The sequence below is a fragment of the Gymnodraco acuticeps genome, unplaced genomic scaffold (genome assembly GCF_902827175.1).
Source record: "Gymnodraco acuticeps unplaced genomic scaffold, fGymAcu1.1, whole genome shotgun sequence".
Taxonomy (NCBI): Eukaryota; Metazoa; Chordata; class Actinopteri; order Perciformes; family Bathydraconidae; genus Gymnodraco; species Gymnodraco acuticeps.
Genome location: NW_022990016.1, coordinates 642,101 through 662,251, shown reverse-complemented (window position 1 = coordinate 662,251; position 20,151 = coordinate 642,101). Strand labels below are relative to the sequence as shown.

Here is a 20,151-nt window from a genome sequence, read left to right as displayed (position 1 = left end):
CTTTTGTGTTTTTAACCTTCGATTCCGAAGAAACTACACTACCCGGAATCCCCAGCTATCGTTTGGGACTACAAAATCCGCCTTGCTTTACAAACCCCGTGATTAGTCATCAAGCCCTGTGATTGGATGTTGGAGTGGCAATGCGACAAGGTTACGCCGAGCGTCAACAGCTCTATGAAATGAAATGGAACCACGGCAGACTTTCCAAAACTGGAATTGGACGGATCCAGCCCAGTAGCCATCGATCATCTTAAAATAAGATATACTTTATTGATCCCAAGTTGGGAAATGTTTTTGTTACAGCAGCATACTACTTTGTTCTACTCCACTACAATTCAGAGGTTAACCTGGTATTTTTACTCCACTACATGTATTTTTAGTTACTTTGCAGATTCTGATTAATGATGTGAAATATAAACAACCCTTAAATCAGACTTTAGTTACACCTGAGTCAAATTCAGGGAAGGTGATTGTCAAGTGCCAAAGTAAACTATGCAATATATTGGACGTTAAGTACTTTGTCAGACTTCATATTTATCTGTGGATAACCCCAACGTTTTCTTCTTATTCAAAAGAAGACCTTAACTTAAAGTATTCTTTAATGTTTAAATGAAGCCTTATTAGTTTGTCTGTTTTGTACATCCTCCTGTTAATATCTTTGGACGTCCTGCACTAAATCTTTATTGTAGAGATCACTACAGTATCATGATATTTTCAATTTTGTATGTAGGCTACTCTTAATATTTAAATGTTTTCATCAAATAAAACGTATTCAACAACAAAATTCAATAACGTGCTTTAACCACTAGGCGGTGCGGGTTAAAAAACCAGTGGTGTAGTTAATAAAACATAATAATATCAAACATAATATAACTATTAACTTTATTGTGGAATTAAAACAGAACGGTAAAGGAAAATACAGTTTCAGTCTCTCGATTTGAAGCTTATGCATTGTACCATGAACCTCTATAGACCTGTAACAGTCAACTGCATGATGAGTTGGAAAGGTAGTTCAGTAAATAATATCTTTAAAAACTACAAAAAATCCCTTTCTATCAGCTGTGCACCATTATGGTGTAAATATAACCTATCTACCAATTGGATCAAATATAAAAGTCAGCTGAATTAGTGTTGATACTGCAAGGAGACGTATTGTGTGAAAAGAAATGGAAGATGTTGTTTAATGGCTGATATATTTATGATCCACGTTACGTATTCAGTTTTTTCTTGTTTTTCTTACAGTTTGTCAAAAGGTCTTCTGATCAGGGCTCTATAAATAAATATCTACGGCAGATATGTAATATTTAATGCAGCCGAACCGTGTATTACAATGCCGTTATGTAATGACTTCCAAAGAGAAAAGCAAGAACACTCGGAATAAAGTATTATATTCTTTTTAAATGTTTTTCCGATTTCATATCGGATAAACACCATTTCCCGACATGCATTGCGGCTAAAACATTGATTGTTTTAGCTGTTTCAAAACCTCTGAAAAAAGAAAGGTGTCTCTCAGAATCGAAAGAGAAAAACCTATGGGAAAAACACAAAAGCATTGTACACAATTTAAACCAATAAATGTCGTATAATTAACAAGGATAAATTGATGTTTTTTAGTTGAGTACTGCAGATATCACTGTTAAATCATTTGATCATTGGTTTTATTATGAAAACGTTGAGACCGGAAATACTGTTTTCAACCCGTAACTTTACATGGAGGCTGCCGCATACCTCAAATCATCTTCGTAATATCTATCAAACTATAGATCCTATATATCGACTGGACGTGGATTCTAAAAGTACAATCTACACTTCTCGCTAGAAATCTAATCAAAAAGCGTTTTAATGGCCAAACTATCCTACAATTTAGGATTTTACAGAGAGGGTTATTTGTGAATAAACGACCATCGTTTGCATTCAACGGGAGCACTAGAGGGCGAAAACTTTAAAACGTAATTATAGGACGTATTAAGCGCTTAAGCCTCTCTGAAGAACCAGCACCTTACCGTGGTAGAGAGGTTTGTGTGCCCTGATGAACCTGGGGGCTGTGTTGTCTGGAACCTTGTGTTCCTGGTAGGGTCTCCCATGGCAAATTGGTCTCAGGCAAGGGGCCAGACTAAGATTGGTTCAAAAGACCTCATGAAAGAAAAACCAGGAAGTGAGGATACCCGGCCCGGAGGAAGCCTGGGGTCCCCTTCTGGAGCCAGGCCCAGAAGGAGGACTCGTCGGCGAGCGTCTGGTGGCCGGGCTTGCTACGGAGCCCGGCCGGGCACAGCCCGAAAAGGCAACGTGGGCAACACCTCCGCTTCTCCGTCCCGCGGGCCCACCACCTATGGAAAACAGCGATGGGGTCGGGTGCACTGCCAGAAGGGTGGCAGTGAAAGCAGAGGGTCTCGACGGACCAGACCCGGGCGACAGAAGCTGGCTTTGGGGACGTGGAACATCATCTCTCTGGGGGGGAAGGAGCTGGAGCTTGTGCGGGAGGTGGAGCGTTACCAGTTGGATCTGGTTGGGCTCACCTCTACGCACAGCGTCGGCTCTGGAACCTTACTTCTGGATAGGGGTTGGACTATATTCTTCTCCGGAGTTGCTCAAGGTGTCAGGCGCCGGGCGGGTGTGGGGATACTCACAAGTCCCCGGTTGGGTGCTTCGTTGTTGGAGTTTACCCCAGTGGACGAGAGGGTCGCCTCCCTACGCCTGCGGGTTATGGGGGGGGGAAACTCTGACTGTTGTGTGTGCTTATGCACCAAACAGCAGTTCGGAGTATACGGCCTTCTTGGAGACCCTGGAAAGAGTCCTATATGGGGCTCCTGAAGGGGACTCTTTAATCTTGCTGGGAGACTTCAACGCACATGTGGGCAATGATGGAGACACTTGGAGGGGCGTGATTGGGAGGAACGGCCCCCCTGATCTGAATCGGAGTGGTGGTTTGTTACTGGACTTCTGTGCTAGTCATGGATTGGCCATAACAAACACCATGTTCGAACATAAGGATGCTCATAAGTGCACGTGGTACCAGAGCACCCTAGGCAGAAGGTCCATGATCGATTTCGTTATCGTATCATCGGACCTGAGGCCGTATGTTTTGGACACTCGGGTAAAGAGAGGGGCGGAGTTGTCAACTTATCACCATCTGGTGGTGAGTTGGGGCGAGTGGCGGGGGAAGCCTCTGGATAGACCTGGTAAGCCCAAACGTGTAGTTCTGGGAACGTCTGGAGGAGGCCCAAGTTCAGGAGGTCTTCAACTCACACCTCCGGCGGAGCTTTTCGGGCATTCCTGTGGAGGTTGGGGACATTGAACCAGAGTGGTCGGTGTTCAAAGCCTCTATTGCCGAAGCCGCGGCGGGGAGCTGTGGTCTCAAGGTCTTAGGTGCCTCAAGGGGCGGTAACCCTCGAACCTCCTGGTGGACACCGGTGGTCAGGGAAGCCGTCCGACTGAAGAAGGAGGCCTTCAGGGATTTGTTATCCCGGGGGACTCCCGAGGCAGTTGCAAGGTACCGACAGGCCCAAAGGGCAGCAGCCTTAACCGTGGCCGAGGCAAAGCAGCGGGTGTGGGAGAAGTTCGGAGAAGACATGGAAAAGGACTTTCGGGCAGCACCAAAGTTGTTCTGGAAAACTGTCTGACACCTCAGGAGGGGGAAGCAGGGGACCATCCAAGCTGTGTACAGTAAGGATGGGACGTTGTTGACCTCAACTGATGGAGTGTTAGGGCGTTGGAAAGAACACTTTGAGGAACTCCTGAACCCGACAACTCCGCCCTCTATGTTAGAGGCAGAGCTGGAGTATGACGGGGGATCAACACCAATCTCCCGGGGGGAGGTCACTGAGGTCGTCAAACAACTCCACAGTGGCAAATCCCCGGGGGTGGATGAGATCCGCCCAGAAATGCTGAAGGCTCTGGGTGTTGAGGGACTGTCATGGTTGACACGTCTCATCAACGTTGCGTGGAAGTAGGAAACAGTACCGAAGGAGTGGCAGACCGGGGTGGTGGTTCCCCTTTTCAAAAAGGGGGATCAGAGGGTGTGTGCCAATTACAGAGGCATCACATTACTCAGCCTCCCCGGGAAAGTTGACTCTAAGATACTCGAAAGGAGGGTCAGGCCGATTGTCGAACCTCAGATTGAGGAGGAACAATGCGGATTCCGTCCTGGTCGTGGAACGACGGATCAGCTTTTTACTCTCGCAAGGATCCTGGAGGGGGCCTGGGAGTACGCGTATCCGGTCTACATGTGTTTTGTAGACTTGGAGAAGGCGTATGACCGAGTTCCCAGGGAGTTACTGTGGGAGGTGCTGCGGGAGTATGGGGTGAGGGGGTCTCTACTCAGGGCCATCTAATCTCTGTACTCCCAAAGCGAGAGCTGTGTCCGGGTCCTCGGCAGTAAGTCAGACCCATTTCCGGTGAGGGTTGGCCTCCGCCAGGGCTGCGCTTTGTCACCAATCCTGTTTGTAATATACATGGATCGGATTCCGAGGCGTAGTCGTGGGGGAGGGGGTCTGCAGTTCGGTGGACTAAGGATTGCACCACTGCTTTTTGCAGATGATGTGGTTCTAATGGCTTCATCGGTCTGCGACCTTCAGCACTCACTGGATCGGTTCGCAACCGAGTGTGAAGCGGCTGGGATGAGGATCAGCACCTCCAAATCTGAGGCCATGGTTCTCAGCAGGAAAACCATGGACTGTCCACTCCAAGTAGGGAATGAGTCCTTACCCCAAGTGAAGGAGTTCAAGTATCTCGGGGTCTTGTTCTCGAGTGAGGGAACAATGGAGCGTGAGATGGGCCGGAGAATCGGAGCAGCGGGAGCGGTACTGCAGTCGCTTTACCGCACCGTTGTGACGAAAAGGGAGCTGAGCCAGAAGGCAAAGCTCTCTGTCTTCCGGGCCATTTTCGTTTCTACCCTCACCTATGGTCATGAAGGATGGGTCATGACTGAAAGAACGAGATTGTGGATACAAGCGGCCGAGATGGGTTTTCTCCGCAGGGTGGCTGGTGTCTCCCTTAGGGATAAGGTGAGAAGTTCAGTCATCCGGGAGGGACTCGGAGTTGAACCGCTCCTCCTTCGTGTCGAAATGAGCCAGTTGAGGTGGTTCGGGCACCTAGGCAGGTGTTCCAGGCACGTCCAGCTGGGAAGAGACCAAGGGGTAGACCTAGGACCAGGCGGAGGGATTATATCTCTTCGCAGGCCTGGAAGCGCCTTGGGATCCCCCAGTCAGAGCTGGTTGATGTGGCCAGGGAAAGGAACGTTTGGGGCTCTCTGCTGGAACTGCTACCCCCGTGACCCGACCACGGATAAGCCGGTGCCTTCAGTCTGTAAGAAGGCACTTCCCAAGGACTTTCTGATGGCGTAGATCACCTTTTTCTGTGGCATAATATGAAAAGATAACATGTTGTTTTTCCAGAGTTACAAGGGAAGCAGAGGGAGCTTCAGGAGGCAGCGGCAGCGATGGAGGAGGCCGTCTCAGCGCTGAAGAGAGATGAGGAGCAGCTGCTGTAAAACGCATCACAGTTTACTGTAGACCAGTGGTTTTCAACCTGTGGTACGGGTACCACTGGTGGTACGCCAGCTCCCGCTAGTGGTACACGGAGGAATCTGAAATAAAAAAATTATTTATTCCTTTACATTTTATTTATTAAAAACATTGAGCCAAAATCTCATTTATAATGCTGACCTGGCCAAGAAGGCAGCAACGGTTCTTACACATAACACAGACGAGAGAGAGAGAGAGAGAGAGAGTACTAACACCCTGAGGCCAAGTCAACTGATAGGGCTCGTTGTCAAACAAAGAGTTAACAGCGAGACTCGTTGGTTTGTTTAAACTGGAGTCAGAGGAGGGTTTAGAGTAAAAGGGCTGTGCCTGTGAAGAAACAGTCAGTCATAATAACATAAAGTATAAAGACGACAACAACAGTCATAACGGTAATGGATATTATGTTAAACTACAAGATGGATTGAGCTCCAGTTAATATGAGACCGGATTAAGTGGGGACGAATTTGAGAGAGAGAGAGAGACTGCCCGCCCTTTGTACATAAATAATGTTATTATGAATACATTTGCCTCCGAGTCCTGCATGAACTTTGCATAGACTGTATTTTAACATTGGTCATATGGTGGTACTTGGAGAGCCAACTATTTTCTCAGGTGGTACTTGGTGTAAAAAGGTTGAGAACCACTGCTGTAGACAATGGTAAAGGGATGGATGTGGAACTACAAAACTGCATCAATATAAACATTGATAAATTCACAAAATTGTAACAAATTAATTCTACCCAAATACATTTTTATTGAACCAAATAATAGGTTTCATTTTTAAAAACTTTTATTAAAATGAAAGAAAAAAAATCCAACACGGGCAACTGACCCAAGTTTGCAAGAGTTTTGAAATTGTAAAAAATAACGTATTTTCTACATACTATGAATTTATTTTGACATCCTATATTATGAGCTTTTTTTACTATGACTGAAGTGATAACAGTGATGAGGGCTTCTGGGAAACTTGAGGCCGGGCAGCAGGATGTAAACTCTTGTGTGGCTCAGGGAGGGAAGTGTTGGTTGCTACCTTGAGTGCACACTTAATAAATGTAAAAAAATGCAACATTGATAACTTTTCAACATGTATTTTCAACATTAAGTAAATTGTTCCATTGTTAACTTTTCTTACAGTTATTGAAAACAAAAAAACTCACTGCACTGGATCTTTCTGTGAAGATAGTTGCATCTCTGGTTTATCGAACAAAAGAGATTTGTTCCTTAAAAATCAAATGTCTAACTCAATCTCAATTCTCTAACGCACTATGATACATAAAAAAACATTTGTTACCTTTTGGTTTATTGCAATATATGTATTAATATTAAAAAATACTTGTTTACAGGAAACCAACTTTTTTCTAGTCATTTGTTTGGAAAAAGGTCACAACATTTTAATGGCATTTCATAATACGCAGTATCAATTATAGTTTCTGATTTTGAAGACAAAATGTCCTGCATAGAAATGAGCAAACATTTTTCTTTCACATTCGCACAGCATGTCGTTTAGCTTAGTGTTAACACTGTAAAATAGTGCTTTTCACATACAGAAACGTTTTCATCCACCAAGACAAGTCGACTCAAGCTTCTGCAAGGCCTCGTGTCTCACTGTAAACAGATTTTAAATGTTAACATACTTCTTGAGAAAACGAATTGTTCTTCTGTGTGCTAATCATGGACCAAATAGAGAAGCTTTATTGAATGGTATGGAGTTGTAGCTGCACAAAATAAGACTGTCTAAGATGTGGTATCTGTCATTTCACACATGTAACAGTTTAAGTATAAATCTCACTTCAAAACCAAAACAAAATCATGCCTCAACCAGCAGCACTAAGGATCTCTCTGGAGTTTGACCTAAACACACTTAAAGAGAAAATGTGCCACCTTTTTGTGGATGTCGCATCATTGGTAATTGTTAAGTTGGTTAATTAAAACAATGGGGAACTGTTTTGACAGAGAAGATAAGTTAAAAATCTGAAAAGTCTGCCGTTTCTTAACCCTGCGCAGTTATTTAAAGTGACGTTGTTGGAAGTAAGGGAGAACTAAATGTTTCTTAATTTAATCAAAACGTGTGTTGTATAAGAAAATAAACTGCTTTCTGGAGGATTCAGCTTCCTGGGTCAATATAGCTCACACTGAGGGATTCATTGCCTCAATGAATTGGGACATTAAAGACGTTAAGGTGGTACATTTTCCCTTGAATTGATTTATCTGTGTCCAGTCTTCAAAACACTTCCTCTGTCCCGACATCTGAAAGTGCAAACAGCCTCAAACTTAAAGGTGGGGTAGGTAAGTTTGAGAAACCGGCTCGAGATACACTTTTTGTTATATTCCATGGAATGCTCTTAACATCCCGATAGCAATGAATATCTTAAGTGCTTTGACAAAAAATCCATAACAAATGTCATCTGTGGAAGCCGTAGTACTGTAAAAAGCACGACCAATCGTTTTAGCCGCCCGGCTAAAATAACTGGATGGCCTACCTGCCTGTCAGCCTTCCTTCTGTGCACAAACTTATCTCGTGCCCTCATTGGTCATGTGCACGTTCGTGTGTTGGAGGAAGGGCTCTGTAAGGAAGTGGCAGATTTTTTCCGGCTGTGTATTTTCAAATTCTAGCGCACTCGAGCTGGTTTCTCCAAAATTACCTACCCCACATTTAATTCTGAAAACCACAAAATAAGATGGCACATCCAAGCTATGATGCAGTCTTCTAATAAAAAGAAACAAAATCATATTCAAACAAGTGCAAACACTAAAGAAGTAACTTGGTCAATAATAAGGTAAAGTGATATCAGGCAACTGGCATGAATATTTCAAGTTGAAACAACTTGATCAAGCGATAGTAAGTCTCGCAATGCAAATAAACCCTGTGTTTACACAATGTGTGTAAGTAAGAGGAAGTCAGACACAATATACTGCTGTAACTTCACTGTGTGATGTCCGGTCATGTCTGGAATGAAAGGAATAATCTGACAGTGATGATAACCTATGTAAAGTTTGTGTAACCACCCGTCAGAGGAGTGACAGAGTCCATTAGAAGTCACTCCCAGGGTCTCCACAGCATCCTCCGCCTCCGAGTCTATAATGAGCTATGATTGGTCAGTTTTTAAAGGCTCCACAGCGGCTGGCTCGACAAATGAAATCTTTGAGCAGGTCGCCGTTAATCTGCAAGAAGGCGGTGGTCTGGGTCACCTCCGTCAGGTGGTTCACACAGAACTTAAAGCAGAACTCCTCCAGGTCCTGAAAAACAAAGATAAGAGCATGGATTAGCAAAAGCTTCTTCATGTTGGTCCATGTTCTTTCAAATTAACCACTTATTTGGAGAGTTTTAGCACAATATCCTACTCGTTTGTTCACATCTTCAGCTCAGGAAAATACCAAAGCAAAGTCTCAAGCATCATGAAAACAATGCAGGTTCTCAATGGTTCACAGGTTTTATTTGACTAAAAATATGTAATTATTATAACCAAGTAATACGTCTGATGCACTGCTTGAGTGGCAACATGTCACAGCATCTCCTACTCACCACTGAATTTGTTCTCATACATTTCCTTATGTAACAGACTTTCTGCAATATGTTAGCCTCCCTATTTTATTCGTGCTTTTTATCTGCACTGTACCTTTAATGCAGTAATGCTGTAAATGTCCTGCTGTGGCATGAATAAAGGATTTCTGATACTCAAAACTAAGTAGATATTTTCCCTATAACTATGGGATGGCAGGGGAACTGATACAAACAGGTGATTGTTGGTAGACTGTCGTGACCTCTGACCTCTGCATCGTAGCGCACCGCAGCTGCCAGCAGTGAGAAGGCGTTCTCCACGGTGATGCCTCTCTTTATGATGTGTTGACAGAGGCGCTTCAGACGGTTCTCACAGTACGACGTGGCCAAATCCAGCAGCCCTAAGAGATCAGAGATAATGACATGGTAAGTTAAAGGGGCCTGTTGTGTTCAGATTCATATTAGTATTTTGTGCGTCTACTGTGACTTGTCTCCATGCTTTAATGTTCAAAAAGCTCTTTATTTTTCTCACACTGCCTGTGCTGCAGCACCTCTTTTCACCCTCTGTCTGAAACCAGAGTCCAGTCTGCTCTGATTGGTTAACTGGACGGCTCTGTTGTGATTGGTCAACTGTTTAGAGAAGTCCCGCCCCTTAGCCTATCAGGTACAATGTGCTAGCTAATAGAAGCGTGAGTGTAACATATTGTCACTATGATCCGGAAGTAAACAAAGGAGTCCAATGGAGGCGTTTCAGGCGGGATGTGGGTGTGAAAATACATTAACCTGTATAACACACTCAGGAATGGGAAACCCCAACAATAATATGTCCCCTTTAAAACAACCAACATTCAAACTGAAGTCAGTCAGTGTGTGTGTGGTTCTGACCGATAGCGTCCTCCGGAGGCAGCTCCACAGCGTCGGTGTAGAGGAACTCCAGGAAGGAGCGGTACACCGGATAGGAGAACTGATTGATTTCTATCACCTCCTTCATGTCTTCGTTCCAGTGCGACTGGAACATGGTCCTGAAGTGTTCACACCTGCACAGCAGCGTGTTCCAGAAGAGAAACTCAAGTTATTTCTAATAGTCCAGTAAAGTTTCAGGACTTTGACTGACAGCTCTAAGATGAAGTCCCTGACCTGATTTTGAGGATGGCTTTGTGGACGCAGATATGTTTGCCGTCAACGCAGAACTTGAGGTCGGCTGTCTCCGGGTTGTCAAACTCTTTCTTCAGAGACTGAGCCACGGTCAAGAAGTCATCGTGCTCTGCAGGGAGGAAACACACACACACACACACACACACACACACACACACACACACACACACACACACACACACACACACACACACACACACACACACACACACACACACACACACACACACACACACACACACACACACACACACACACACACACACACACACACACACACAGCTTTAGGAAGATAAAACAACAGCATATCACTTATATATTAAACTAACTGAGAGTCAAGGATCACAGATTTGTTCTGTATTTTTCATGATTTTTTTTATTTGTTTATAATGTTTTTTAAGTCAGTTTCCTGCAAAGAATTATGTACTTTGGTACTAATTATATGACAAAGTCTGCCCAATCAGTACAATGCGATTTTATGAGTTCCCTTTTAAATTGGAACTATTTATTGGGTACAAAAATATTTCCCTATTTACTGTACTTTTGTAATTTCTCTTTGATCTGGCATCTATTGGTAGCTTTCTTATAGATTGTGTTTCTATTAAGGCCTGTGCCTGTTATGTTACAAAACCAATAAAGATAATGGTGGAAGTAATTCAAAAATGAAATGCTAAAACATTTCAGATTAGCTGAACCTGTGCACATTAACCCTTTGCCTCACCCATAGAGAGAAGCTTCCACATGACTGAGGGCGTGGCGAAGCAGGCGAACACATCGTCGGTGCAGGTGAAGTGTGTGAGGAGGGGCAGCACGATGGACTGGCCCCTGCACTGACCCCACATGTACACCTGGCCGCTCTGAGTCTTACAGGCTGAGGTGTGTGTGGAGTGGCAGGCGGCGACCTCCACTATCCTGCAGGGGGAGAGGAGAGAGTGAGGGAGGGAAAGGCAGGGGGGAGAGCAGTCTGTAGTATCTGTGGTGACGCTCACCTCTCCTTCTCCGTCATGATGAGCAGCGGGCTCAGCTGGTTGCTCTTGTTTCCGGTGCCCAGCTGTCCGTAGGTGTTGGCCCCCCAGGCGAACAGCAGCCCCTCGTCTGTGAGGGCCAGAGAGTGGGCGTAGCCCGAGACAATCTGGAGAGAGACAGACACTCTAAGTGTAAGACTGTGAACAGCGTAAGAATGTAAACATGTCCATTACAGAAAAGAAGTGTACAGATTTGAAAGCAAAACAAGCTACATCTGCTTCATGGTGAACAATAAAGTTGTCCTTTTGCTTACTTCAAAAGGGTCTCCATTCTCTTTGCTTGTGCAACTTTTTAAATGTGAAGACTTGCTCTGTTTCATATATTATGAATTGTATACCTTCTTGTATTCTTGGTAAGACAAAGGAAGGTATCACTTTCGGCTCTGGTTACATTTAAAATAATAGTCTATTACCTGTACTGATAGGATTAAGGAGGTGGGATTTGAAAGCCTGTTTTGAAGTCTTGAAGAATCCTAACATAGGAGTATTTATTTATTATTTTACTGAAGAACAAACAAAGTGTACTTGCAAACGTGCTGTTTTCTTCTGTTATCGTCTCACTTGTTTTAAAGGGTGAGGGCCCATTCATAAAAGGTGACAGTTCATACTTGTTTTTGAGTGTTGTTGAAAGTTTAAGAAGTGTTTAGGAATTCGTTTTCAGGTCCTTTAAGATAAGAGTAAATTGATTTAACAACTCTTAATGAGCAGGTCGTTAATCACAGAGAGAAGATATAATAAGTAGTATAGTATTTATTCAGTGGATGACCAAATTCAATTGACATACATTTGTGATTTTTATAAAAATGTTTCTCTTAGAGTTATGACTTTTAACACAAACGTTTTTTCTCTGAATATTACTTCTCCACTATAAATCTATATTGCCCTAATACACAGCTGAACAAATCAAGAGTGGCACTGGGTGAGACACCCAAATACGCTTTTGTGAGTTCCCGATCCCATACCTGCTGCACACATAAGCCCTGCAGCGCGGCGAGGCGGCAGGGGGTCAGCTGGTTCCCGCTGTTCCCGAGTCCCAGCTGTCCGTTCCCGTTGTAGCCCCAGCCGTAGACCTGCAGACACACAGAGAGCATCAGTGCTGCGGAGGAGATGGCAACACTGTGTTTACATTAACGTTTGAATCAAACAGTCACCTCTCCGTTGTCCAGCACTGCCAGAGACGAGGTCTGCCCGCACACGATGCTGACGGCCACTTTGTTCTGCAGACAGCTGGACACTCTGCGGGGGGTCGGCTGGTTCGCTGTGGAGCCCGAACCCACCTGACCACAGTTGTTGTAGCCCCATGCATACACCTGGAGAAGAAGAAGGTAGACAGTTATTATGACATGACACAAAATATTATCTATCCACACAATCCTATGCTGTAAAATGCACACTTTGATATCCCTTAAGAGGGACTGCAACAAACAGTGCTTCATGTATAAAGGAGTATTTAAACGATGTGACTGTAATGAATGTACTTTATTATGAAGATCTTTTAAATATATATTCTCAGAGTAATGATAGTGGATCAGATGGGCTGAAGATTGGGAGTTAACTACAGTAAACGTGTTATATACATTTCTTGCTTTTCCCTGATGGTCTGAATAAATCCTAAGTCTTGCTATGCTCCAAAAACAGAAAGAGATCTGATTGCTTTTGTGTCAGCAGAAAACGTTGAAAAGGTTTCTGAAGCGACTTCAACACTTTGTTGATATTGTTTTCCTTTTTGCTTAGAGAAGAGAAAATGTATACCAGTCACTACTTCACTATTGGCACCAAAACAAATGAGTGTCCTAGAATATCAAACTTTTGATCAATCTCAACTAAACTTTTTAATCTCATCCCTTTACAAATTTGAAGCACAGAATATAAAACATTGTTGTTGTATCTGGGAACCAACATGTTTACAGCACGCTACAATATGAATCCGACAATATTTGAAATATTTTGTTGCACAATATTGTACTTTGGGCTTAGTTTTCTACGTTTTTCAGCTCTGAGGGATCAGCTCCTGCTCAGATGGTCTTTATGACTCAGCGCTGCCTCTGGCCAAATCTGAATCACATGCATCATTAGAAGGTTTCACACAGGTTTCTGCTGCAAACACTCACTTCTCCTGAGTCAGTGAGGGCCATGGAGTGGTGCGAGCCACAGGCCACCTCTGTGACCTTCTTATTCAGCAGGTTAGCCGACACGAGCAGCGGAGCGGCTCCTTGGTTGGTCGTCCCGTTCCCCAGCTGGCTGTAGCCGTTGTGACCCCAGGCGAACAGCTCTCCATCTGAAACCACAAAACGCTGAGTCATTCTGCAGCACTCTCTAATCCAAGAGGAGGATTAGAAGTCCTGTGCAGCTACCCTCTGTGGCCAGCAGGATGTGGGGTCCGCTGCCGTAGCTCACGCTGACCACCTTCTTCCCGCTCAGGAAGTCCAGCTTCTTGGGAACAATGGAGCTCTGACTGTCTCCTGTCCCCAGGCAGCTGCTGCAGTTTAACCCAATCACATACACCTGAGAGAGGGGAGAGGAGGGACAAAAGAGAGAGCGAGTAACAGTGATAAGCGGGGCTGAGCAGAGGAAGTTATTGTGAGCCGAGTAGGTACCAGGTCACATTCCAGAAGCACAAAAATCAGGCGGTGATGATAAGAGCAAATTCAAAACAGCACGATACAGAGAGGACAACACAAGGTCATGAGCACAGGCCTACAGCTTGTTTTGATATTTACTTTAAGAATAATCATTGAAAGATCCATAACATTCTCTAAGATAACTAGCAAGAAACAGATACATTTTGATCTTTCTTTAGGGAAAGCTTCACTTTAAAGACTAAACCTTTGTATGTCTGGGTAACTTACCAATTAAAGAGCATATTTCTCTGCAGGCAACACTATATTATGACATATGTATTTCTTATAAAGTCTTTATAGTGAAGAATACAACAAACACACTGAATAAAACTTATTTGGAATCAGGAAGTCCAGGCCTATGAAGGTTTGTATAGTAGTAGTAATAATTGGGTCTTTTGCAAAAACACTAGTTTTGACACAACCCCCATTCAACTTAAACAAATCATGTTTTGCATCACATTTGGATTCTTTGTTCCCAGTAAAGGCTTAAAAAAAAGAATCTTAAAGAGGGAAAACTATTTGCTATACAAATGAAAATATAAATATAAAAAACCCCAATATGCTGGGTAAAATTAAAGTAATGTGAAACTTGTAGTCCAAGATCCTCTAACTATTGCGCACCAGTAACGATGGCTTCCCTATTGCATGATTAACTCCACAGCCCTGTTCCCCCCCGACGCCTCACCTCATCATCTTTGGTGATGAAGACGGCCTCATTAGCAGACGTCCCAAACACGCAGGCTTTCCGTATCGAGGAGAGCTCCTGGGGCCCCATCATGCTGAAAATGGGCCATTTGGTAACATCCACCATGATGCTATCTCTGTGGAGGGGTGAACCTCAGTGCAAGGGCTGGGGGGGGCGGGCATCAGCAGGAGGAGGTGTGGGGGGGGGGCAGAGCTGCCAGCGCTGCAGTGAGCTGGTGTTAAAATAAAATGCAAAGTCAGGGAGCATCAAGGACATCTGACAAACTTTACAGTATAAGCATTTTTCATTTAAACAAAAGTCATGAATTCTATCTTCAAGGTTTGAATACTTTGGGACAGACAGGCGTGAAAGACACAGAGATGTTCAACAAAATGTAGTGATATGTTTGTATTAAGTGTGTAAATGTTCTAAGAGTGATATCGTGAAACATGTAGATGCCCCAAAATCCAACGCACTGTCCGACTTTCGGTATCAGCTCACAAATCATTTCAGTGATCTAGAAATGTCCTAATCCTGACAGGCCTCACCAGCAGATGGCTCAGTTACAGTGACATGTACAGAGATAAAGGAAACAGACTTGGAGATAATAATACATATTTTTGCAAACCCATTTTCCTTTTAAATCATAGTACAATGAGAGGATCCTTAGATCATTAACTAGCTAGATGTTAGGTGGCTGCCTCTTGCTGCACTGTGTCTACTGATTATTTTTGCCTTTTACCACTTTACCTTCTTATTTGTGTTTTTTTCTTTTGACTATACTTTATTGGTATTGACAACAATGGCCATATTTTGTTTTGAAAGTTTTCTGGTTACTCTTGTGTTACTTTCGACACTTTTTGTATATATGTACATACTTGCTGCTGTAATTGTTATTTTAGTTAATTTTATTGTATTTATATTTTCTTCCACCTTTAAAGATTTTGCTGCTGCAACAAAATTATATCCCAATGGTGCATGTGTAACAAAGTTAAAAATGTGTATACATAATTATTAGTTTATAAATTACGATTTACAATAGGTTGTGAATTTTATCTTTATGACATTGTTTCCTTTTAATATCTTTGAGTAATGTTTCTAGTGGGAACACATTCCCGTTGCACATCGTTTTCTACTTCATGTATTTCATTTCCGCTTTCCCCTCACACTGAAGTGAGCAGCACTGCTGAGGGTAGGCTGTGCTTGATTGATTGATTGATTGAAAAGTTTATTAACAGCTTGTATATTGGGTACAGTACAGTACAGCTCAAAACATACAATTGTTAAGGGGATGCAGACCAGAGAAAGACTTTCGTCTTGTTTACATCAGGGTCCCCCATTTCCAATTCATCATATCATTTAAGACATATAAGACATATTTGACATACAGATGGCTTATTTACAATTTACATACAGGTGGTTTTTTACATACAGATTGCTTATTTACCATTTTCATTTGAGTTCTAATACATCCTAACCGGACATTTAAGACATACCAAGTCTACAGATATACAGTTAGTAACAGAGTCTAAAATGCGAGTATATACATAGATGGGGGGGGGGAAGCTGTCCATTGAACGACAGGTTGAGATTTGTACCATTACCGGTCCAGTTTTGCAATGCTCTCCCCCGAAGGTGCTCTTTAAGAGAGGGTTTGAAGGTAAGTATAGTTTTATTCTAGGAATTGTGTTACAGTTTATTACAATTTTGTGTGGTAAACCGGCTATTTAAGTTGATGAAAGTGATGTATGTTGTTAAGTGTCAATTTGGGTACATTATTAACCCTTTTTTGTTAAGTTTCCACCGTAAGAAATTGTATATTGAGTGATATTTACGATGTGGTTTTGGCGGGAAATAGACGCGATCTGCGTCATTTTCTTTGTTTATATGTCAACACTTTCTGACTTTTCTTCCTTTTGTAAAGATGTGCAACGCGGATGTAAAGGAAATGCTGTGTTTCTTCAGAGGTATGTTTGAATGTTATGTGATTACTTAAAAATAAGATTTTCTTCTTCATTTCATAATTTCTCAAATTGTATAATAGTATGTATGTATAAATAAATACTAGAGACACTGAAGTGATCACTGCTGAGGATGTGCAACGCGGATGTAAAGGAAATGTTGTGTTAGTTCTCAGAATAAATGCCAGAAAACACACTCAGATGCTTCGCTGTGGTTTCCTGATCGATAAGGAGTCGCTCACGGTTGTGACCCGTTACACAGGTGTAAACTAAAGATGAAAGTCTAGTGTTATTAATGTTTTTTTTACATGTTGCTGTTAAATGTTGCCTTTATTCAGCTGTGAGCCTTGTAACGGAGGTGATCTCTTGGCCCATAGATCTCGGCCTCCGTTACGGGTAATATAGCACTAAAAACATTGCACAGGAAGCAGGGGAATATATGTAAGTTTGTCTGTCTCTGTTTCCTGGTTTCATGTTAAAAGTGTTTCCCTTTCCCCATGTCTGTGGCTGTTGATTGTGTGCACCTGGTGCCCTGTGTTGTCTCCTCCCCCCCACCTGTGTCGAATTGCTGATTAGTATGTGTATTTAGGGTCTGTTGCCCTGTCTGTTTTGAGGCTGGTAGTGTGGGTGAGATCCTTGTGGCTGCTGACTGTTCAGGGGAACAGCAATTGAGGCTGTGAATCATGTGCTTATGATTTGAATAAATGCCCACACCGGGTTGTATTTTTGGACGTTCTGCCTCTGCTTCCTTGCTTGGTCGGGCCGCTCAATTGTCAGCTTCACAATTGGTGTCAGAAGTGGGATTGACCAAGTGAGGAGGTGAGAGTGATGGAGGAACTGAGGGAGATGATGAGGTCACTCCTGCAGCTTCAGGCAGCCGGTGAGCAGCAGTTTGCACGGGAAGAGGAGCGGAGACTCCGGAGGCAGGACGGCAGATTGGCTGGAGGCTCGACGGGCGCTGGCTCTGCCACTGAGGCATCAGAGATCCTGGCAGAGAACCAGAGATTGGTGCAAGAGCAGAAAGAGGAGCAGCTCTGGTTACAGAGGGAAGAAGAGAGGAAGGCAGAAGCATTGAGAATGGTTGGAAAGATGGCGGCGCACACTCAGAAGAATAACAAGCCAAGGAAACCTGGAGGAAAGGAGTCGCAGCTTTTGATAATTGCCAAAACTCCGGAGTTCGTCCGGGAGGTGATGGGTTCCAGCGCCGGTGCGGGCAGCGGGGAGTTCCACGTTTACCGGCACCTCCGACGCAGGAAGAAGCGGGAAAAACTGAAGCGCAAAATGCGGATGGCAAAGATAGCCGAGAAGGTCCGTCAGGAGAGAGAGCGCGTCAGACCGCAGGAGCGCATGGAGAGGAAGAAAGGGAAGCTTCTTTTCGACTTCACGGCCCCCCCTGAGGAAGCCAAGATTCCTAAGACCTTAGAGGTTTCTCAATACTCAAATTTCCCCTCCTCGAGACTTGGTGCCGCCCACAGGAGATGCGAGCGGAAGACTGAGGAGGGGAACCGAGGAGAGAGGAGGGGAAGCAGCAGGCGGTTAGAGAAATGAGAAGTCCTCTCCTCTGAGCGGTCATTTTAAAGAGACGTCCATTAATGATGACAGGAGGCACAGCAGCCCTCTGTCTGATGGACAGATGTGTTCATGATTACTTTTATATTTACTTTTAATTCATTCACAGTGCGGTATAAATGAGACAATAACAGGCTACAGATGCGGACACACACATTTATATACATACAATTTCAGAATCAAACAAGTATGAGAGCACTCTCATAATAAGGTAACACAATCAGAGACTGGATATATCCCCCCCCCCCCACCACCCCTCTTTCTGGTCGCTGAAATGGGGAATTGAAATTACGGGCCAAAAGTTGTACAAGTATTAAAAGTAAGCATAGGACACCAAACCAACTGAGACCCGTCTGTCCGCCGCATCTATGCACTGTACAACACACACCTACACACTACACTGTACCACACACACACACCTACACACTGTACTACGCACACCTACTGCTCCTAAAGCATAATCAGGCTACAGCCGTTGTGTATTTTATTATGTGAAGCACTAAATGGTCTTAGAAAAATATCGACTCTTTGTTTGTAGATATCTACTAAACTACAGCATACAAATACAGAGAGTAATGTAGGCCTGTTATACTGAGTGATATATATTTTACACACTGCTCTGCTTTCTGCACGGACCTCACAGTTGTTCTCACTGTAAACATCGCGTTGCAATGAAAGCAGTTACTAATATAATATCCAAGGGATGCATGCAGAGCTGTCATTGGCTGAGATAAGTCCGGCCGTGCGTCACGCCTCCACCGTTCCCAGAAATGGAGCCGTGGAGGACCCATCAGTGTATCCTCGGTTAGAGCTCCTCGATGCTCGGTCCTCGAAGTGCATTTAGAGAAATTAGATGTCCTTCAACATGGCGCGCTGAAATTCATATCCGGGTCACTACCGGAGGACTGAGGAGTCGAGGAGGGGACATTTGAGTATTGAGAAACCTCTATTGTATTTCCTGGGGAGAGGGGTAAGGAAATGTAACGGAGGTGATCTCTGGGCCCATAGATCTCGGCCTCCGTTACGGGTAATATAGCACTAAAAACATTGCACAGGAAGCAGGCGAATATATGTAAGTGTGTCTGTCTCTGTTTCCTGGTTTCATGTTAAAAGTGTTCCCCTTTCCCCATGTCTGTGACTGTTGATTGTGTGCACCTGGTGCCCTGTGTTGTCTCCTCCCCCCCACCTGTGTCGAATTGCTGATTAGTGTGTGTATTTAGGGTCTGTTGCCCTGTCTGTTTTGAGGCTGGTAGTGTGGGTGAGATCCTTGTGGCTGCTGACTGTGTTCAGGGGAACAGCAATTGAGGCTGTGAATCATGTGCTTATGATTTGAATAAATGCCCACATCGTCTTGTATGTTTGGACGTTCTGCCTCTGCCTCCTTGCTTGGTCGGGCCGCTCAATTGTCAGCTTCACAAGCCTGAATGCTGATACACACAGAGATGTATCACCTGTTTTAGGATGTTTTCTATAACCTCAGTGTTGTGTGAAAACAGCTTATGGACCGGAGAGGCTTATGCATTTCTGAGGAATTAAAAGTGTTGAAACCCTGGGTCTCATAGGTTTTATGTGTCATAACACGTTTGCCTATTTCCTATTAAAACAGCAGTAAACATGCACCTCGTTACTCATATAGCCTGTTACTGTTGTGGCCATTGTTACAAACACATGATTCAGTAGTGACACAACAAAGTGAGTCTAGACTGTTCCGTGTGGACAGTCACACTAATCCCTGCTAACATGCAGTTTAACATGAAGAAAAACAGCTTTAAAACGAATTTTAACGCTACAGAGTAATAACATTATTTGATTGAACTTACCTGTTTATTGTGTACGTTTCCGGTGTTTCTGGACTAACAGTTTCCCCGGTTTGTTGGCGGGTGTCCGTTTCTTACCGCTGACCGAGGCGGAAATGTGGAGAAAAAATAAAACCACGTGATCCGAAGACCAAAGTAATCGATCGCAGACGGAGTTCAGATGGAGGGATCCGAGCTGTGAAAGCGATATTTAATCAATATTCGCACCCTTTTTTTTTTACACACATTATTTTTCAGAACTTTCTATCACATTTGATCCTCTTTATCAGAGGATTCTATTGAGAGGCAAGTAACAGA

At 43.7% G+C, this 20,151-nt stretch overlaps 2 protein-coding genes across 8 annotated transcripts in view; one reads left to right on the top strand and one right to left on the bottom strand.

Annotated features, from left to right (window-relative positions):
* The window catches only part of LOC117544570 (dentin sialophosphoprotein-like), a 56,753-nt gene extending 51,145 nt beyond the window's left edge, over window positions 1-5,608 (top strand). For all 5 annotated transcript variants that reach the window (XM_034213733.1, XM_034213732.1, XM_034213731.1 and 2 more), the window contains one exon: window positions 5,394-5,608. In XM_034213733.1, the coding sequence (XP_034069624.1) occupies window positions 5,394-5,488 (95 nt within the window). In that variant the 3' untranslated portion in view covers window positions 5,489-5,608. The remainder of the gene's footprint in view (window positions 1-5,393) is intronic.
* A 1,283-nt stretch (window positions 5,609-6,891) lies between these two features.
* LOC117544567 (RCC1 and BTB domain-containing protein 1-like) lies at window positions 6,892-19,973 on the bottom strand. Of its 3 annotated transcripts, XM_034213726.1 has the most exons (13): window positions 19,858-19,971; window positions 17,183-17,502; window positions 14,508-14,739; window positions 13,556-13,706; window positions 13,313-13,479; window positions 12,353-12,511; window positions 12,164-12,271; window positions 11,166-11,308; window positions 10,898-11,088; window positions 10,159-10,285; window positions 9,907-10,058; window positions 9,292-9,422; window positions 6,892-8,759 (listed from the first exon to the last, which is right to left on the bottom strand). In XM_034213726.1, exons 3-13 carry the CDS (start codon window positions 14,631-14,633, stop codon window positions 8,619-8,621), a joined length of 1,596 nt encoding a protein of 531 aa, XP_034069617.1. In that variant the 5' UTR covers window positions 14,634-14,739; window positions 17,183-17,502; window positions 19,858-19,971; the 3' UTR covers window positions 6,892-8,618. The 3 variants fall into 3 exon arrangements, with proteins under 3 accessions (XP_034069617.1, XP_034069618.1, XP_034069616.1); XM_034213727.1 differs by lacking the exon at window positions 17,183-17,502 and having other exon boundaries at window positions 19,858-19,973; XM_034213725.1 differs by lacking the exon at window positions 19,858-19,971 and having other exon boundaries at window positions 17,183-17,957.
* Window positions 19,974-20,151: the final 178 nt, after the last annotated feature.